The 17,535-nt window shown below is 37.9% G+C and overlaps 1 protein-coding gene across 4 annotated transcripts in view; it reads right to left on the bottom strand.

The window, feature by feature from the left end:
* The window catches only part of ADGRA1 (adhesion G protein-coupled receptor A1), a 426,992-nt gene that overhangs the window by 212,463 nt on the left and 196,994 nt on the right, over positions 1-17,535 (bottom strand). For 3 of the 4 annotated variants that reach the window (XM_081953900.1, XM_081953903.1, XM_081953902.1), the window contains 4 exons: positions 11,650-11,848; positions 10,947-11,096; positions 6,268-6,432; positions 2,612-2,815 (listed from right to left, as the gene is read on the bottom strand). In XM_081953900.1, coding sequence (XP_081810026.1) covers positions 2,612-2,815; positions 6,268-6,432; positions 10,947-11,096; positions 11,650-11,848 — 718 coding nt within the window. The remainder of the gene's footprint in view (positions 1-2,611; positions 2,816-6,267; positions 6,433-10,946; positions 11,097-11,649; positions 11,849-17,535) is intronic. The other variant, XM_081953901.1, reaches the window with a different exon arrangement.

The following is a 17,535-nucleotide window of genomic DNA, read 5'->3' as shown; positions in this document are numbered from 1 at the left end:
AACTTGAATTCCAGTTTAATGGTATGTTTTTCATAAAGCGGTACTTTTCATTATAATTTTTAAATGTTGTTTGACAATTGTAACTACAGTTATAAAAATATTTTGTTCTCTCAAATGAGGCATAACAGTTTAAATCTGGCCAGGAACCTGACCTGAATAATCCAAAGAAACATGACAATAATGAATAAGAAAAGATTAAACCACTAAAGCCCTTTTACAGTGATTACTGCAGTATTTTAATAGTCTTTCAAAACCAAATGTTTTGTTATAGTTCTAGATAAATCCTAGATGCATAGCTTGATCCTGGGAAGTATGGGGAAAGAGAAAAGGAGAGAGACTATAATTGTTTTCCTTTAATTTATAAAGACACAATGCAAAAAATGCCATATTTTATGAAATGGCATGTTATGAAAGAATATACTTTTGAAAAGCATATGTTCCTCTGTCTGAAAAATATGTCCAACTCTACCACAAAATAATTCTATCTCAACACAGAAAAATGCTTAGATTATAGTAAAGCACAATTTTTGGCTGACTATCTAATATACAGTATGCCTGCATTCTAAATAAAGGTACAGTATATGCCATAAAGAAGCCGATCTGCTGTTAAGCTGAATGAAGGGTTTCTCTTCTCTATACTTCAAAGCTAGACTTAAGCATGGGATGTGAGATCCTATGGCCATCTTACAGTGGGTCAGTCCTGTGTTCCAACATCCCTTATCTCCATTACAAATTTTGAGACTTAATTTGGAAGTACACATAATCCATATATTGTAGTGCTGCTCTTACCAAAACACCCCACCCACAAAATATTCTTTCAAGACTGATTTGCTTACCATAGTTACGGAGAAAGAATTTTCATGAACATGCTTATCTAAGCCGTACCCCGTTGGACTTCAGTATAATTCCATGAGTTGCTTGGGATACATCCAAGATGTGCAAAGTAAAAGAAAATTTCATGGGGAATTGAGATAAATGAAGAACAAGTATTTATCGGACCCTATGCCTTAATTAACAGAATTATGATTCTAACTGTAGAACCCTTCAAACTGCTATATGTTCCCCAGTAAAACATCATTTTCCAAATAGCATTACCATTTGCCAAATTATGTTGATGAACTAGGAGCAGTTTCATTAACATGCTTTTTTTACCCTTATCTTTCTCCAAATATAACAACTATTATGGGTAACTTCAGAAGTATGCTTTTCTCATGATGCTCCACCCTCTGAAATTCTTCTCTAAGGCAGTCCTCTTCCTTTGTCAGTCTTCAAATCATAGCACAAGTTGTTGGAAAAGATGACTAGTGCTGTGCATATTGTTTAGAAGTTCCTTGAAGTTGCCATGCCCAACTTTTGGAAGGACAGAGCCACTTTATTGCCGTGAAGAGCAATTTCTGAAAGTCTATTTCTTTCAAAGGCTTCCAAACAAAAAAAAGTATTCATTTATTTAACACATTTATAAAGCACACAAATGTGAATAGACTATAATTGCAAATACAGTCATAGCATTTTTTTTCTTTTATTTAATCCTGATACTTAGTTTTGCTCGTACTAATCAAAATTGTAATTGTAACACCCTCCCCTTTTTGTGAGAGTTAAAGTGAAAACTAGAGTTTCCCTGTTCAGAAATGATGATACTGTTAGCTACTAACTGCCACCTTATACCAAGCTTGAGAAAAGTAAAATCTGGTATCCATTACAGGAGGAAAGCAGAAAAATCAATGTCGGATATAAATTGCTGTGGGAGAAGAAGGAACTGAATTCTCATTCGGATATAGAGAAATCAACTGCTTAAGTACTTTTACCCTAATATGCAATAAAAAAATCTTATTTATGTATCATGCTGAGGATGTGGGCTGTTTCTGAGTTTGAACCCTAGCCCTTTTATTAAAATATAAAATATTTATAATTTGAAAATAAAATATTTACACTTTCGATTGCAAAACTGTCTAAGTGTCTCACACAACATAATCTACATCAGTAACACCAGAGCATGTAATAAATGAAAAAGGCATAAAACCATTAGTAAGCCTAATTAGAGAAATAGCAGGAAATGCTTTATATTAGAAATGTTATTTTTAATAACAGACATTTTTATAGTTTTTATATACCACTGTGATCGTACCGTAAAAAATTATTTTTCCCAATGTCCAGAGCACCATTGCTACAAATTGTAATAAACTTCTTAGCAACTTCTTAATCATAAAAGATCAATGAGAAAACTGAAGTGGAATTCAATCAAATGTATATAAATGGGTTTCAAACTGCTTTATCTTTGACTAGAATGTGGTTTTCATTCAAGGACCCAGGTAAACTGGGACAGTAGTCAAGTAAATACAGATAATCTGTACTATTACATATTGAATTGTGATGAAATCAGAGAATAAAAATCAATGTTATAAGATTGAACTATATTTAAAATTTCTAGCTTTGTGCCTTTGAATAAGTACATGCAGACTTTACAAGAAGTTAATTTTTTCAGCTAATAAATATGCAAAATCAGAAATAAATTTAATCTATCTTCATTTTTTAATCTTTACTCTGAATATTGATTTTAGTACAAACGTTAAGGATTTTTCAAAAATATAAATTCATTGGTTATACCACTCACCATGGAAGAGAAATTCACCAAAGAGGTATTTTGATTTCCAGGATTGCACTTAAAATTCAAGGATTGGTCTGTTTCTCTGCTCTTTGTGTCAGAACTCAGCAACCTGTCTGGATTAGCAGGTAGTTTTTGGAAAGCAATACAAGTCATGCCCATGAAAATGGATGGCTTGATCCAAAAAGTTTCCAGAGCAATATTAAGAGAAACCTGTCAAGACAAATGTGAAAATCTTATATTTTAAGTGTATAAAGTTGGTCTTTTCATGCCCAGATAGGTGGAGGGGCAGCAGGAAGTGCAGGGAGTTAGTCTAGTAGCCACCTCTAATTTGGTCCTCCCCTATTGAGGCCCCAGGCCAAACAGGTCTTCAGGCCAGAGTTCCTTGTCAGGATCCACACCAGGCCTCCTTTGCCAGCACGAGTAAGGGTGGGATTAATTTAGTGGGAAAACACAGTTCATCAAATAACCTGGACTGATGCCATGGAGGGTTTTATGTTTCCTTATTGCAGGCAAGAACTTCATTGTGCAGTAAACTGATCACAGTGGGAACATATAAGATTTTCTAAGGATCCAATACAGTTAGTTACGAGTTGACACAGGCATGGTTATGTTATGTTCTACCAAAAGGTTGGAAATATTCAGAAGATGTCCTATTACAGAACATAGGAATGACATATTGAAAGCCAAAGGTTTCCTACACAGTACTGTATTTTTTGGAGTATACGACGCACCGAAGTATAAGGCGCACCAAGATTTTGAAGAGGAATTTTTTTTAAAAAGTAGGTAGGTAGATAGAGGGATAGAGAGAGAGAAAGAGAGAGAGAAAGAGAGAGAGAAATAGAGAGATATACAGTAGGTAGGTAGGGAAAGAGAGAGAGGGTGTAGGTAGGTAGAGGGATAGAGAGAGAGAAAGAGAAAGAGAAAGAGAGAAATACAGTAGATAGGGGGAGAGAGAGAGAAATAGAGAGAGAGAGAGAAGTGCAGTAGTTAGGGAGGGAGAGAGAGAGAGAGAGTAGGTAGGTACGTAGGTAGATAGAGGGGGAGAGAGAGAAATACAGTAGATAGGTAGGGAGAGAGAGAGGGTAGGTAGATAGATAGAGGGAGGGAGGGAGAGAGGGAGGGAGAGAGAGGGGGGGAATGGGTAGGCAGGTAGGTAGATGTTTCCAGGTGTATTTATCCATATGCTGGAGAAGGAAATAGCTGACAATCTGCAGCACCTAAGACTTTGTTTCTGCTTGCACAGCACTTGATCAGTGTAATTCTCATCAATCAGTTAAAGAGTTTTCCAAAAGGGAAAAAAAAAAGTTTTTGCACTCTACAAACCTCCCCAAAACGGCCCATTTTTCATGAAAATGGGCCCGTTTTTTTTAAAAGGCATGAATAGCCATGGAGGAGCTTGCAGAGTGCTCCTGGAGGGGTGGGGGGCCAAAAATGAGCAAAACACGACCCGTTTTTCACAAAAACGGCCCCGTTTTTTGTCAAACAAATTGAATACATAGCCTTATGGAGGCTTATAGAGTGCTACTAGGGGCTGGGGGGGGGCAAAAAACAGCCCATATTTTATTCATTTCTGCCCTCCCCAGCCCCCAGGAGTTCTCTGAAAGCCTCCATAAGGGTATGCACGGCCATTTTGGTGAAGGGAGGCAAAAAATGTTGTATTTGATGTATAAGACACACCCAGATTTTCAGCCTCTTTTTTGAGGAAAGAAGGTGTGTCTTATACTCTGAAAAATACTGTAGTTGGTTTTCAGCTTAAAATCTTTAGCTCTTACAGCAAATACACAAATATCAGATCAAATACCAGTTTAATACTCTGATACCGATGTAACTAGGAGTGAATTTGTTAAGATGGTTTATACTTTAGGCAAAAATCACACAATGCTATAAATATTTAAGACTCTGACTCAACTGGGGCCACCAAACAAATAATCTTATACAGCATTTTAGCATCAACCAAGTGCCATTTACAGAGATTTTTAGGATTTATTATTTCAGCTGAAATAATAAATCTCTTGACAAAATTAGTTCCTACGATACTACATTTCTTATTTTATCTGCAAAAAATGAGTTGATTGTATAGCCATTAAGTTCAGTATCGCCTAGAGCTCTTGACCGTAAGCAGTAATACAGTACAATCATTCTACAATAAAGAAGCTAATCAGAAATAAGTTTTACAATACTGCTTTGTAAGTTTCAAGTACTTTTCCTACAAGTATCTAGATCAGAAGTTATTTGTACATTTGAGATCACAAAGCCTACAACCGTAATGGTGAAACTTTTCGGCATGGAGCGCCTAAACAGGAACGCACGCGCACGCTGGAGCACCGGAAACCCGAAGACAAGCTGGCTGGTGCACATACACCGGCCTTCGGGTTTCCGGTGCGCACATCCACACTGGTCAGTTGGTCTCTGGGTTTCCGGCGCTCCAGCATGTGCAAAGACCAGCTGACCAGCGCATGCTGCTCTTCAGGTTTCTGGTGCTCCAGCGCGGATGAAGACCAGAGCGCCGGAAACCAGAAGAGCAGATGGTGATGGCGCATGTGCCATAAGTTCGCCATCACGGTCCTACAACAAGTGTTTTTCCTGCCCAATACTCATCATATGAATGATCTCTTAGGTTTTCACAATTTAGCAGGCAAATTAGTGGCTTGGGGGCCTGCATGTAAAGATACCGGGAAGACCCTTTATTTGCAGTGATACAAGTGACACATGTGATTCTGCATCTGTGAATGTCCTAGAACTAAGATTAGGTAGCAGGACTAATAACATTCTGGCTGAATGGATTACTTCGGAACATGTTTTTCCTTAAAGCCTACATTTTATAATGAAGATTCCTATTTTCTTGTAAAACTATGTAAAGTACTTCACGCGGTACCAGTTATGCGGCATTTTTAGCTGTAAAGTACACGTTTCACTGTCAAGTTCATAAGAGATGCTGTACACAGATTCTGAAATCATGGCTATTCAGTTCCTGTATCAGTTTTAAGCCCTACTGAATGGGCACTGATTTGCAAGACCCTTCCGATTCTATGGCGGAACCATGTGGTGTCAGACAGATCGTCATCACTGTATTTTTCATTGTCAAGGACTATATAGAGTTGCAAAATAACTTGTTTTCTTATACCAAGGACATTCTGCCCTCTGTGCATGACATTTCCCACCATGAATACACATTTCAGCTATACTGTTCAGATTACTGTGGGGAAAGGCTTGACTTTCTACCTGTTTGTTCAATGCAGACTTGCCAGGTGGCTATAGTCTTCTAATAACTTCATTTAGATCAATTAGAATGGCAAAATATCTATTCACATACTGTTATCTTATTCTGTTTTCCCAGGTGGAAACCTTCCTTCCCAGCCAATTGCACCTTTTGCTCTTTCTGGCTTCTTCCTTGGCTATTTTTTCCCACTAGTCATTAATTGGGATCCAACTATTGTGCTATCTAGTCATAATTCGATAACATAAAATGAAAATAAGTGGTATTTTACCAACTCTTTTGCTTTGCTTGAATCTTTTGTAAGTTCTGGCAATGAACAAAATATGTGAGAGATTATAAAACTGGATGAGTATGTAGTGTAACCAGAGACACATTTTTCAAGGAGTGTCTGCTTCTTCCTTCAGAGCAATATTTTAACAAATCAAGAAGCCATATATAACAATACCTTTGATACAAGTTGTGCATTGCTGCTCAGAGTTTGATTTGAAATGCGTGCTACACACTGCACAATTTTTTCACATGCTTTTTTGTCCTTTTGTGCCAGCCATAATACATGGTCATCTACCAGCATTATATTGCTGGCAATCTCTATGACAGCATCTGCAAGCTGCTAAGAGAAAAAGACAAAAGGAAAGGGGAAGGGGGGGGGGGAGAGTATAAAGTATATAACTTCTATACAACATAAGGCAAAATTGAAAACATCTGTATTTGGGTACTCTGTAAAGCATTCAGGAACTACTTGTTCTAGGAACATCAGCTTACATTTCAATCTGGTAGTCAAAAGATTAAATTTATGGATATGCCTCTTTGCAACTCAGTGATTATCAAATCAAAACTATTTCAGAGTTACAGGAGTCCAAGCAACTGTTCTATTGAGAATAGATGCTTCTTAGAGACTTTTCAGCAAGAGTTTTAGCAATATGGATGCAAAAAAAATTCCCTGAAGTAAACACAAGAAATTCAATTATAAGAATTTGATCATAAAGTTTTTTTTAAGCATTAATTGCAGCTCATAGTAATGAAAAGGTCAAATTATATATAAATGATATATAAAATAGCAATGCTAATTGTTAATAGGAGAAAACAGATGAGGTTTTGTTGGAACACTACTCTTATAAGAAGGCTTGTGTATCTTCATATTCAGACAAAGCCATCATAGAATTTAATAATTACAACTGTGAGGTAATAATTGATTAAGCTATGCATTGGGAACAGCATTGGTTTGATTATAGACAATACCTGATTTATAGAAATAACACATCAGTGGCCCAAATCAGAAATCAACCCAAACCATAGTTTTCATTTCACAAAAATCAAATTCCAAATCCTTGCTTTAATTTCCAAATGAATGGTTGGTTTAAGCTTCAACACGGTTAGTCCTTGTATTTGCATGTAATATGAACCCATCCATTATTAAATGGCCAGTTTCTCAAATCACATATGTTTCTAATTGGTGAATAAACCACAGACTGAATTCACACAAACACCAGCAACCCAAAGTTATAAACCGTAATTTAATGTGGTATGTACACACCAAACATGGTATTCAAAATCAGATGGCATTCTAATATAACCACCTTTATAGCGATTTAAAAAATAGTAGTAAAATACTTTCGATTAGCACATTAAAAGAAAATGGAATATTTAAACTAGATTTTTAAAAGAGTTATTTTTCAATGACAGATTACAATAGTTTTCCTAATAATAAATTCACTTAATTTAAAAACACGTTCTTTAAAAATATACAGTCAAGTCTGGTGCCTAAATTATTCTTAACACTTTACCTCTTTATTTTATTTAACGTACATACGAAAGATCTTTATCTAGAATTGAGCACATGGGATTTACTATACTTGAATGAGCTGGGGATATACTGCATGTTTGAAGTGGTCCACAGTTAATTATCCTACAAACTCCATGACTATTGGAGCACATGGATTATCCCAGTTCATATTCTACATGAAACACAACCTTTTGCAACACTTGACCATCATCATCGTTTGCTTCCTAGATAACACCTTTTCCCCCAGAAGTACCAGTTAAGTTCATTTCTGCTTACAGATTGATAGTGTAAGAAACATGCAAGAGTAGAGAGAATATCAGTCATAAAGAGTCCCTTTGTGAATCAATTCAAAATAGGAAGTAGAATAATCCAAGTGCTCCAAAGGCTTTCCACTTTTATTTTATACATTTTCCCCATTACTGGGTTTATCAGGCCACCCAACAGAACAAAGTTACACAACAAAAAGCAAACCACAGGTAGTCCTTGACTTATGACCACAATTGATCCCAACTTTTATCTTGTTAAGGGAGAAATTTGTTAAGTGGGTTTTGCTCCATTTTCTGACCATTCTTGCCACATTTGTTAAGTGAATCACTGCGGTTGTTAAGTTAGTAACACCGTTGTTAAGTGAGTCCGGCTTCCCCATTGACTTTGCTTGTCAGAAGGTCACAAAAGGTGATCTCACACCACCCCGGGACACTGCAATCCTCATAAATATGAACCAGTTGTCCAGCAATTGAACAACTGTGACCATGGGGATGCTGCAACGTTCATAAGTGTGAAAAATGGTCATAACTTTTTTCGGTGCCGTTGTAACTTTGAAAAATCACTAAATGGACTACCCGAATCAACCAAAAAGAGCCACATAAAATATACAGAATATATAAATATGAATGTGGGGTTGCTACTGCTAAGGCTGCTTAAGGAGGTTTTGGCAACCACAGGATGCTTGAGACTGGCCACATTGTTAGTCAGGAAATATACCTTAAGGGGGGAAAACACTGATCACAGTCTCTTTTCTCTCAGTAAAACATTTTAGATAGATCATTAATTTAGCTACTTATGTTTAGCTGACATCTAAAACACCATTGTGAAAATGTTTAAAATCCAAGCCATTTAACATCAAGCTACCCAGAGAATTAAAAAGCCTAAGACATTTTACTGGCATGAATTCTAGTTTCAAATGAGTTTGACAAGGTTAGAACCGCGGGAAGCTTTATTCAGCTCTTCAGAAAAGAGCAGTGAACGGCATGGGTCTAGGAAAATGTTAAATTGAACGAACGCTCATAAAAACTTCACCTATTTGAAACAAAAATGCTAGTATAATCAATATAAAAAATATTGGCATCAAAAAGTTTATAAGTTTTAATTCTGGATCACTAAGGTTTCACATTCAGTGGTATATTTGCTGAATTATTCCTTCCAAGATCAACTTTGCAAACTGAAAAGGTAGAAGGAAAGTGTGAAAGCTAAAACAATTTTTAAAAAGTATTTCAACATACAAGAATCATCATCCCAAAATACTGCAATGAGAGTTTTATTCAACTATTTCATCAGAAATAGATGAAAATATTATTAGGTACCTTGTTGCCAATAAGTAAAAAATGTTATTTGCGGTACCAAGATTAGTGCCCTCTTTGAATGAGAATAATTCATAAAATATTAGGGTTTGTTAAGCATTTAATGTTCTCCGGAATAGGCTCTAATGTTGGAAAAGATAGAAGGAAAGAATAGGTATACATTCGGGGGTTTTAGAAATGCAATGAAAATATGTCAGACTAATCTTAAAATGAACATACTCAGCAAAAACAAATTTAATCCTAAACTCATATGGTTATAGAAAACTCTGTAATGAGTAATAATTTCTTTAAATACAGGTAATCCTTAGGCTACAAAAGCAATTAGAACTGGAAACTCTGTTCGTAGCTGTAAAGTGCAACATTATATGATGTTACTTAGAAATCTGGCAAATCTGGCAGCTCCTGTTGCTGTTCTTAAATGAAGACTGCATAGGTTGTTAAGGGAGGAGCTCACACAGGAGTGAAATTCAGCAGGTTCTGGAGAACTGTTAGCGGAGATTTTGGGTAGTTTGGAGAACCGGCAAATACCACCTCTATCTGGCCCCTGAGTGAGGTAGGAATGGAGATTTTGTAGTATCCTTCCCCTAAAGTGGGGAGGGAATGGGGATTTTGCAGTATCCTTCCCCTGGAGTGGGGTGGGAATGGGAATTTTGCAGTATCCTTCCCCTGGAATGGGGTGGCAATGGGAATTTTGCAGTATCCTTCCCCTGGAGGGGGAGGGAATGGAGATTTTGAAGTATCCTTCCCCTGGAGTGGGGTGGGAATGAAAATTTTGGAGTATCCTTCCCCTGAAGTGGGGTGGGAATGGGGATTTTGCAGTATCCTTCCCCTGGAGTGGGGAGGGAATGGAAATTTTGCAGGATCCTTCCCCTGGAGTGGGGAGGGAATGGGGATTTTGCAGTAACCTTCCCCTGGAGTGGGGAGGGAATGGGAATTTTGGAGTATCCTTCCCCTGGAGTGGGGTGGAAATGGAGATTTTGCAGTAACCTTCCCCTGGAGTGAGGAGGGAATGGGAATTTTGCAGTATCCTTCCCCTGGAATGGGGTGGCAATGGGAATTTTGCAGTATCCTTCCCCTGGAGGGGGAGGGAATGGAGATTTTGAAGTATCCTTCCCCTGGAGTGGGGTGGGAATGAAAATTTTGGAGTATCCTTCCCCTGAAGTGGGGTGGGAATGGGGATTTTGCAGTATCCTTCCCCTGGAGTGGGGAGGGAATGGAAATTTTGGAGTATCCTTCCCCTGGAGTGGGGTGGAAATGGAGATTTTGCAGTAACCTTCCCCTGGAGTGAGGAGGGAATGGAGATTTTGCAGTATCCTTCCCCTGGAGTGAGGAGGGAATGGAGATTTTGCTGTATCCTTTCCCTGGAGTGGGGAGGGAATAGAAATTTTGGAGTATCCTTCCCCTGGAGTGGGGTGTAAATGGGGATTTTGCAGTAACCTCCCCCTGGAGTGAGGAGGGAATGGAGATTTTGCAGTATCCTTCCCCTGCAATGCCCACCAAGCTGGAACTTGAAGGACCTCTCAGAAGTCCCTCTCATTTAATCCCATTATAATTGTGAATGGTTGTTGAATGAATGGTCATAACCCAAAGACTATCTGTATATTATATAATTCAAATTTAAAAATACTTTATGAAAAGCTCTTGAATAAAAAGTTGGAATTACTATTTTAAAAAGACCCCCCCCCCCAAAAAAACCCATTACTGGACATTAAAATAAATCTAACATTAAATCATCATCATGTTAGCCAAATAGAGTCTTACGTCTTCGATCTCTTCCATATATAGAATTAGTTTTTCCAACATGTGAGCTAAATAGATAACATCCTCCTTTTCTGCAAATTTGGCAGCATCTCTTGTGAAAGCTGCTAGCTGATGGGAAAATTCAAGTGCATTGGTAGCATTTAGATGTCTCTGAAAAAAAAATCCCAAAAGATAAAATTTGGTTAAAAGTTTAATTCTATTTTCTATATTTAAAACTAACGTTTTATTTTCTAGAGATGAAGAACATTATTGATGTATAATTCAAACTTACAAACAACATTATATTGCAAAATATTTAAATTGTCTAATAAGAACACTGTGTTTTAAAATACTTAAAATGTCTAATACTTTTAACATAAATAATTTTTTGTCAAGCAACTTTCCCCTGACAGAACCATTTATCAGCACCATGAATACTGATTCAGCATCAATAATTTAATTTAAATGAATATTAAAGATAAGGAATAATGCCATGAGAACTATGTTTGAATAAATGTCACAATCTATTTATGCTTTCTTATTCCAAAATAGAATGGTTGAAAACAACAAGTTATAGTACACGTTTGGAAAGCTTAGAATCTATTCTTGATATATATAGTCTTGTTAGATAGCCTAGATAATGAAGGCTTTCTCTGAAGAAACTTGGTAAGGACTGTGTAATGTTTACAATACACTAAATTCTATGTACAATGGTATGGTTTACCTGACTGAAGGCATGAAGGATCTGAGTTACTTCCTGTGAATAAGGACATTTGGAATAGTTTTCTTCATCCCACCAACCTGTGCGGTTACAATTACGCCATGCTTTTAACTTTTCTTCCCCATTCAGAAAGGAGGCTGATCTTAAGGAATGCTGAAAACATGAATGGTAAGCGGTTACACCTGCCACAGTTTTAGGCCACCTGTGGAAAAAATACAAATAAGATACTGCAATGCTACACTAGTACATTAACATTACATAAAGTTTATTTATTTATTTATTTTATTAAATTTGTTAGCCGCTCCCTCTCCACAAAGGGACTCGGGGCGGCGTACAATAAATAAAAACACATATTATAAAATTACACATTGTACGGAGGAGGTATAAAACACAATACAATATTATAATAACAGAAATATTAAAATAAGTTAAATTAAAACCCCAATAGAAATTACAAGTTTAAAAATTGCCAGGAGGAATAAAATGGAGCTATGGTTGAGCCAGGCCTGCTAGTTGAAAAAGGTGGGTCTTGAGTTTTGAACGGAAGGAGCGGAGGTCGGTGGTAATCCTAATATCCGGGGGGAGGTCATTCCAGAGGGCTGGGCCCATCACAGAGAAGGCCCTACCCCTGGGCGCCACCCTCTGGCACTGCTTAGTGGACGGCACCCGGAGAAGTCCATCTCTGTGAGAGCGGATTGGTCGTAGGGATGTATGGGGCAGGATGCGATCCCGCATGTAGCTAGGTCAAACCTAAAGTTCCAACCTGAAGTACACCTCCTACAGAATAATGCATATTTCCCTGAATTTATGAGATTGTTGAGGTAAAATAGAAACAGCCAAATTTTTCGCATCAAAAGCTACAGTGCTACTACAGTGGTATTCTGTTTAGGGGAACAGATTTGTTTAGGGAAACTTCCAGTGATGGGTACAGCTAAAACAAATGGTGGCCAAAGTCAGAATAAAAACATATAGGGAGAGGGAAAGGTATCCATTTTTTTCTTAGCATTTCTTCTTCTTCAGTTGCAAGGTTCTGTCTGAGCAAGTTTTTGATGTTCTCATTTCCTTTTCTCTTCACATAAAAAGCTTCTGGGAAAGAGGAAGGTTGTTTTTGCTAGAGGATTGAATTGTTTGCTTGCAAAAGGCTTCTGTACTTAGCAATGGATTTTTTAAAATTAGGCCCTAAGGCTACAGGTTGCCCATGCTTACAATAAATAATGCAATACATCATCTGTCTTGAATTGGAACCCATAGAGCAGTTTCCTTGCCTGTTTTATATTCAATAATGGGTCATTCAATTTGAAATGATTTTAATTGGTATATTTATATATTAAAGGGCTATATTTTTTGGGCTTAAAACTGGCAAAACTCATTTCCTCTGTCTTTGCTGGGAGAGGTTATAACTTGGCTCTTTTCTCCCAAGACAGTGATTCAACATTAATAGATCAGTCTTGCCAATGTTATCCTTCATGGTTTTAGACTGAAAAATCCCAAATTCCAATTATTAGTCCCAACAATACTGGGCAAACTCAGATTTAGTAGTCCCAACAGTACTGGACAAAGTCAGGTTTGGAAAGCAAGGTTCAAACATTACAGAAAAACAGAATATTTTCATTCCCATCCCTTTTACATCCTGTCTATTAGATACACCTTTTCAAGTTAAAACTTTTTTATTTTTAAATGTTAGTATCTTTCAAAAAATGATTTGGTAAATACTGATACTTCAATAATACAGGTAATTGCAGTATGAAATTAATACTATTATATTCAATGTTTTTTAGTTGCTTTGTTTTAGAATATGAGACTTTTCTTCGATGAATGTAAGATCAAGTTTTCAAATTTCCCTTCATTCATACATGCCTTGTGGATATTATTTTACAATGCCACCATGATGAATTTTTTTCTTATTAAAGGTAAAAGTTCCACTCACACATATGTGCTAGGGGGCAGTGCTCATCTCCGTTTCAAAGCTGAAGAGCTAGGGCTGTCTGAAGACATCTCTGTGGTCATGTGATCGGCATGACTAAATGCTGAAGGGGCACGGGACGCTGTTACCTTCCCACCAAAGGTGGTCCCTATTTTTCTACTTGCATTTTTACATGCTTTCGAACTGCTAGGTTGGCAGAAGCTGGGACAAGAAATGGGAGCTCACTCCATTACACGGCACTAGGGATTCGAACCACCAAACTGCCGACCTTCCTTATCGACAAGTTGCCAAGTTTGGACACCCCTGGGCTAAGACGCTGAGCCACTACGTCCCTTTGTCTCATTACTCTCCCTCTAAAATTCCCCTCTAAAATTCCATATACAGTATAGAAAACTATTATACCAAGGACAGAAAAGAGCCTTTCTCCTAATGTATGACATGCAAATATGCAGTAGCATTCTGTCAACCAAGAAATCTTCTCCACTCCAGTCTGAAATACTAGTGTCAAGATATAATTTGAAATCTCAGTGAGGAGCAAGTCATATTCATAAGTGGCACTGGCAGCCTTTAGGAATTTGCAGGATTTTTATAGGTTATCAGCATACATAGGAAAATATTTGATAAATAATTTTATATAATACATTGGCAAAATTGAATTTTCATTTCTAAGTAATTTCTGATTTACTCCTAGATTTATGTTATTTTAATTGAATTAAAACTCAAGGGATGAGATGTTGCTCTTCACCCATTTGCTTCAGACTCAGGTTCTATTAACTGAGATCCCTTAAATCAGGGGTATCAAACTGGCAGCCCACGGGCCGGATGCATCATGCGCAGGCCACGCCTAACCCAGCTCTGCAAAGGCAAAACCTGTTGGGATACGTCACGTGGTGTCGTGTGATGCGATCAAGTGCCTTAAATCAATGGTCAATTATGCGAACTTCAATTCCTAGAATTCACAACAATAGTCATAGAGAATTCTGGGAGCCGAAATTCAAACTTTGGGAAGAATTAGTGCACCACGGGGCTATCCTTGCAAATTGTTGAAGAATCATTTATCTATGGTGAGACCTGATCATACAACATTTATTTTCTTGGAATAACTTTCGCCATTGCAGTACTTAAGGCTTTTCCTAGACTCCCTTTTTCATTCTGATCGTATCTGGGCATTAAGATTGACAGAGGTTCCCTGCTTTCATAATCTATTTTTGAGCCATACAGCAGAAGAACTTTTTTTGTGTTGCTCCAAACTAAGGAATAGCCAATCAAGACTGTGGAAAGCCTAGAAATTATCTTAGAATCATGACTTTGGAACTCTTCTAGTCCTCAGGCATCAAACTCGATCATGTCACGTGACATATCATGATGTTTTTGTCTTTGCAGAGCTGCAGTAAGCGTGGCCTGTGTGTGATAGATCCAGCCCATGGGCCGCCAGTTTGATAGGCCTGTTCCAGTCCAACCCCTTGCCTAAGGCAACAGTCCTTATACCGCCCCAGACAAATGGATCTCCAATCTTTCCTTGAAAACCTCTAGGGATGGAACACCCCCAACACTCCAGAAGGCAAGCTCTTCCATTGTTTAATTGTTCTTATTGTCAGGAAAGTTTCTCCTTAGTTTCAAGTAGGATCTCTCTTTAATAAGCTTGCACCTGTAACCCAAGAATGCTACACAAGATGCACAGTATTAGGGTACCTACCGATGGTTAAAATTTGGACACAGACATTTTTGCTCACTTAAAAAATATCTTACAATGAAAGGAGAAAGAAAACAAATATAACCATCATTTTATAATAATAGCTTTTGTTCACTGAAGCTTGCATTACAAATCCTTGCAGCGAGATTTCAATTACACATACCACCTGGACCTGTCAGCTCAAAAGAGTCAACCTTTCCATTTTATATTTAATGCATCTTTCTTTTTAAAACAAGGTGAACCCCCCCCCCCCATTTTCTTTTGTGCTTGTAATAGATTGCTTCCAACATATTTGCCATAATATCAAAACCTCAAAGACATTTTCATGATACATTATTGGCAGGGAAGCTCATCTAAAAAGAGAAATTTTTCAAAAACGCTTCAGGTGTTAATGTTAACTTTCGGCTCCAAAGATATTCTCTAGAATTCTGAATTCATTACTTTGAAATGCCAAAGAAATATACAGACTCAGCATGCTTTTGATGTGTATTTCTAAAATAAATTTGTGCAGAATGTTTGAATGATGATCAATAATGAAACAAATGTGAATCCTTCGGGTTTTTTGATTTAGAGAAAATGAAACAGCAAAAAGGCCTCTCATCTTAGCTGAACATTTATTTCACTTTTATTTATTTATTTATTTATTTATTTAAGATGACATTTACCAGCAATGGAGCAGAAGGATTGTTAATGAAAGCTGCAGTCAGTATAAGCTTATTTTGGTGCATTTTAAAACTGACTCATTAAAGAGCACCTCAAGTTGAGCTGCTCAGCTTTCTGTGCTGAGTAGAAATGTAGCTTCTTCCTGGGGATAATCGTGTCTTGAACTTTGCAAACAAAAGCAAAGATTTTCCTCTTCAAAACCTCATCTGGTTCTTTCACATACGTTTATCATAATGCTTATTGTGGTGAAAGAAGGGTATTTTTACTTTGTTTTGTTTTTTAAGTGGAAAATGAAAACACTAAGCAAAATACTGCGGAAGACTGAATGTACCACCTAAGGATAACGTAATGGCCTTGATTTCTTTTCCAACCAACTATATTCCACACCCTGAAAGTTTTAGTCTAATTCTTAGTCCTTAGTCCTTAGTCATAGTTTTAGTCAGAGGTCCTTAATTTTATAAAATGAATTTTAAAAAAAAGATGCCATGTTTTCTATAGCAAATAAAAAAGAATAGGTGCCTTCAGGAACGTTACTTTTAGTAGCAAGAAGCTTTACTGCTTTCATATGTGCTAGTAAGTATCCCAGTATGATTTATTTTTTTAAAAAATCACCCAGAAGAATATAGGGCAGGGATCAGCAAGTTGTAGCCCTCCCAGATTTTTATGGGCCTTGCCCAAAGTTTATTTTATTATTTTATTTATTAAATTTGATGGCACATATCTCATCTCTGGATGAATCTGGGAGGCTTGCAACATTAAAAGCTATAAAACCATAACACATAACACATAAATCTTTCTACAAACAATAAAATAGCATTGCAATCAGAGAAAGATTAAAGCTATGATTAAAGATTGGGGAGGGCGTGGGTTGCAGGGGGTCGGTGGGAATATCCTCTTAATCCATCAAACTCCTCCAGAATGAAGCTCCTGAGTTGGGGCCCAAAGCCAACCAGCAGAAACCAGTCTTCAGGCTGTTATGGAAGGCCAGAAGGGTGGGAGCAAATCTCAGGGAGGGGAGAGGGTAAGATGTTCCAAAGGGCAAGAGCCATAGAAGAAAAGGCTCTTCTCCTGGATCCCACCAGCCAGAATTCCTCGGCCAAGGAGTTTAAGGGGGCTCAAAGCATGTTTCTGCTGCCGACACATGTATAGTATACAACAGTGATGGCGAAAGTTTTTTTGTTTGGGTGCCAAAAGGGCGCGCGCACGATAGCGTGTGTGTGATTGCGTGCCCACACCCACGATGCAATGCCCTCCCCCCGGGCATGCACGCACAACCCCCCCCCCGCGCTCCTCTCCGCGCTTGCATCACTGAAACCTCTGGACTTCCGGAAGGCCCGTTGGACCCTTTTTCGCCATCCACAGGCTCTGGAGGCTTTCCTGAAGCCTGGGGAAGGCGAAAACGTCCTCCCACTTCCCTCTGCAAGGTCGAAAATCAGCTGGCCAGGCGCACATAGCGCTGGAGCTGACACAGGGCAACACCTCACGTGCCCTCAGATATGGCTCCACGTGCCACCTGTGGCACGTGTGCCATAGGTTCATCATCACGGGTGTACAGGTAGTCCTTGACTTACAACCTCAATTGAGTCCAAAATTTCCATTGCTAAGTGAT

This window comes from Natrix helvetica (genome assembly GCF_964273705.1).
Source record: "Natrix helvetica genome assembly, chromosome: 5".
NCBI classification, from domain to species: Eukaryota; Metazoa; Chordata; class Lepidosauria; order Squamata; family Natricidae; genus Natrix; species Natrix helvetica.
The sequence above is the reverse complement of the archived record's forward strand: the minus strand, read 5'-3'. Positions and strand labels throughout refer to the sequence as shown.